Source organism: Lipophrys pholis, assembly GCF_963383615.2.
Source record: "Lipophrys pholis genome assembly, chromosome: 1".
NCBI classification, from domain to species: Eukaryota; Metazoa; Chordata; class Actinopteri; order Blenniiformes; family Blenniidae; genus Lipophrys; species Lipophrys pholis.
The window spans coordinates 2,985,176-2,988,187 of record NC_137635.1 but is presented as its reverse complement, the minus strand read 5'-3'; the positions used below and the strand labels follow the sequence as shown (position 1 = coordinate 2,988,187).

At 40.4% G+C, this 3,012-nt stretch overlaps 1 protein-coding gene across 1 annotated transcript; it reads left to right on the top strand.

Annotated features, from left to right (window-relative positions):
* Positions 1-476: 476 nt before the first annotated feature.
* Positions 477-1,736, top strand: LOC308119348 (carbohydrate sulfotransferase 3-like; the record flags this gene model as incomplete). Its single annotated transcript, XM_080479298.1, has 2 exons — positions 477-487; positions 680-1,736. 2 exons carry the CDS (start codon positions 477-479, stop codon positions 1,734-1,736), a joined length of 1,068 nt encoding a protein of 355 aa, XP_080335424.1.
* Between the last annotated feature and the right edge of the window lie 1,276 nt (positions 1,737-3,012).

Sequence of the window (3,012 nt, the reverse complement as noted above, 5' to 3'; positions counted from 1 at the left end):
CCATTTTGCATTATGCAGGAACATTTTGAAAGAAACTCCTCCTAAGGGTGAGGTCCAAGAGACCGAGTTGCGGCTCCCAGTGTGTTCTGTTCTGTGGGAAACGGGTCCAAATGGCTCTTTGATTTTCTGCTAAAATTCAAAAATGAGTCCGGGATCAAAGTCAAGCTATCGTTTCAGGTGTTTGAAGGAATTCAAAAGAAAAAGAAAGGTTGTGTAACCACTTTACAGTATCACAGTGACGTTTTATTTCTCCGACAACAGTGACACTTTTCATGGCTGGTTAAATGTAGTTGCTCCACAATAACAATCAGTTTGCTCACCGCTGTCCTAAAGAGCAAAATGTGTCACTATGTTGATGATTTCTTTTGACAGGGAATCCATTGGACTGGATAGCTCTTTAAGAAGTCAACTGGAGGTGGCCTGCAAGTCACGCAGAACCTTTTCTGAAGCATATCGAGGCGACGCTACAGCCAAAAATGAAGATCAAGTACCAAAGAGTGATTGTGGCCTTGGTCATACTTTGTGTCATTGTGTCATTCCAGAGTGGAATGAATGTTTTGTTAAAGTAAGTCCATTTTAGGCATCAGCGGAGCACTGATTTCTGCCAATTATTTCATCTCTTGAAAGCTTTTCAACTACATGTTACAAGGAAATCTTTAACTTGTAATTAACTTTCTAGGTTCAAAGACAAGTACACTGTTCCGGATCACGGGGGCCAGAAACACCTTCTCCTATTAGCCACCACCAGGACAGGCTCTTCGTTTGTGGGCGAGCTTTTCAACCAGCAGAGAGACAATATGTCTTATCTCTATGAGCCACTCTATCAAGTGGATAGGACGCTGACTCTGGATGGAAAAATCAATGAAACAGCAACAGCCAGGGCATACCCTGATGTGCTTAGGCAGCTCTTCCTGTGTAACTTCTCCCTTCTCGAAAGCTTCATGAAGCCCCATCCTGTTAATCACACTACGAGAAGCTTCTTCCGGAGAGACTGCAGCAGCTTTCTGTGTGACGAGCCGGTCTGCAGCACGACCACCAAAATTCCCTTTGAAGAAAGAGGCTGTGGAAAAGGCTGCGGACACTGTGGGCCCCTAAACCTGACCAAAGCTTCTGAGTCCTGTCTCCAGAAGAAGCACAGGGTCATTAAGGTTGTAAGGGTACACCATTTCCACACTCTGCAGCCTTTAGCTGAGGAGACAAGTCTTGATATCAAATTCATCCAGCTGGTTCGGGATCCTCGGGCTATAGTAGCTTCACGTATGGAGACCTTTGGCAGGTTCAAGAACTTGAAGAATTGGGCCATGGGTGAGGAAGAGCCCTTTGTGGAAAATGATTTGAAGAAGCTGAAAATGAGCTGTGACACCGTCAGGGCTTCAGCCGAGCTCGGTCTCAGCCAGCCTCCGTGGCTGCACAGGCGCTACATGTTGGTGCGATACGAGGACGTCGCTCGCTTTCCAGTTCAGAAGGCAGCAGAAATGTACCAATTTTCTGGAATCCCTTTCACCCCACAGATAAAATCCTGGATTCTGAAAAGCACTTCGACGGAGACCAGGGGTGCTTACGCGTTACAGAAAAACTCCTCCACACATATAGATAAATGGAGGTCCAGGCTACCTTTCAAATTAGTTGAAGTTATACAAACAATTTGTGAGCCCACAATGAAGCTATTTGGGTACAAATTTGTGACCAGTGAAAAAATGTTAAGAGACCTGTCCATCAGTCTTGTTGAAAACTGAGATTTCAAGGTTTTTTAGACATGAACAGAAGTTAACCGCTCACAAAAGAAATACTTCACAGAATAAAAGGGCAAAAAATTATTCTTTATATTTTTACCCTGACACAGAGTTTCTGATAGGTCAGAGAAATAAAAAAATCACATATATACTGTGTATATATATATATACAGTATATATATATATACAGTATATACAAGAAATCAGGACGGGGGCAAGCACTTTGTCACACCACTATTTATATATATATAGTTGAATGTTATAGCTTGTATAGCTTGTGATAATGTTTGACCCTGTGAGCACTTATTGTTATTCAATATCTTTGATCGCACTCATGAGCGCCTTTTGCTATTTGTATCTTTTTTTCTCTAAAGAATATAAAAGACCAAGACCATTAATAAAATACTGCATGTTTTTAATCGTGCATTTGAGTCCGTCAGTTCTGTCCAAGGCCTTAACACCCATTTATACTGTATAACAAATAACTTTATTCAACTCATAATTATATACAAAGCACCAATACATAAATAATTTGTAATTGCTTTTTACAGAGAGAAACCCAACAAATCCACATGAGAAAGCCTAATAATAATTTCTATAACATAACACACTCATTCAGATAGACTTCTTTCAGGTTACTGTACTTTACTGTGCAGTATTTCAGTGAGACTTGTAAGGAGAGCTTTGTTCTTTATAAGTATTTCATTTTCTAAACACATGAATCAAATATTCTCCAATTATTTTGTTCCAGACATACTTTGCAAGTTGTTTAAGTTCAACTGATGTGGATGAGAGACTATTCTAGGCATTTAATGGAGGCTGAGCAACATCCAAGGAGCCTGTCTAAATGTTTGTCATCGATTAAAGAGAAATTAAATATGTAGTCACTCCAGTTTACAGAATCACAGGCAGAATTTTTGCCATTTAAAGTAATTAAAAAACAAAATAGCAAAGACAGTGAATACACTGAAGAGGAAAACTCAACATACTCGAAAAGCAACAAAGGAAAGAAAGCAACCCACAAGTAATTAAGTAAAGTTATAAAATAACACCTTGTAAAAATGAAAACGCCTAGTACTGCATATGTTTGAACCACAGCAACAAAAAAGAATTTGGTTCAATGTCTCCATGGAAAACACAGGTACACGTTTAAAGGAGTGTAGACCCGCACCGCTCATTTCCTTCCCAAAGTTCTTCTGAGGAGGTTGGCGGAAACCCATGCTTAGGAGGACCCTGGGTGAAACAAAACCTGAGCACACTGGTTCCACTCTCCCTCTTC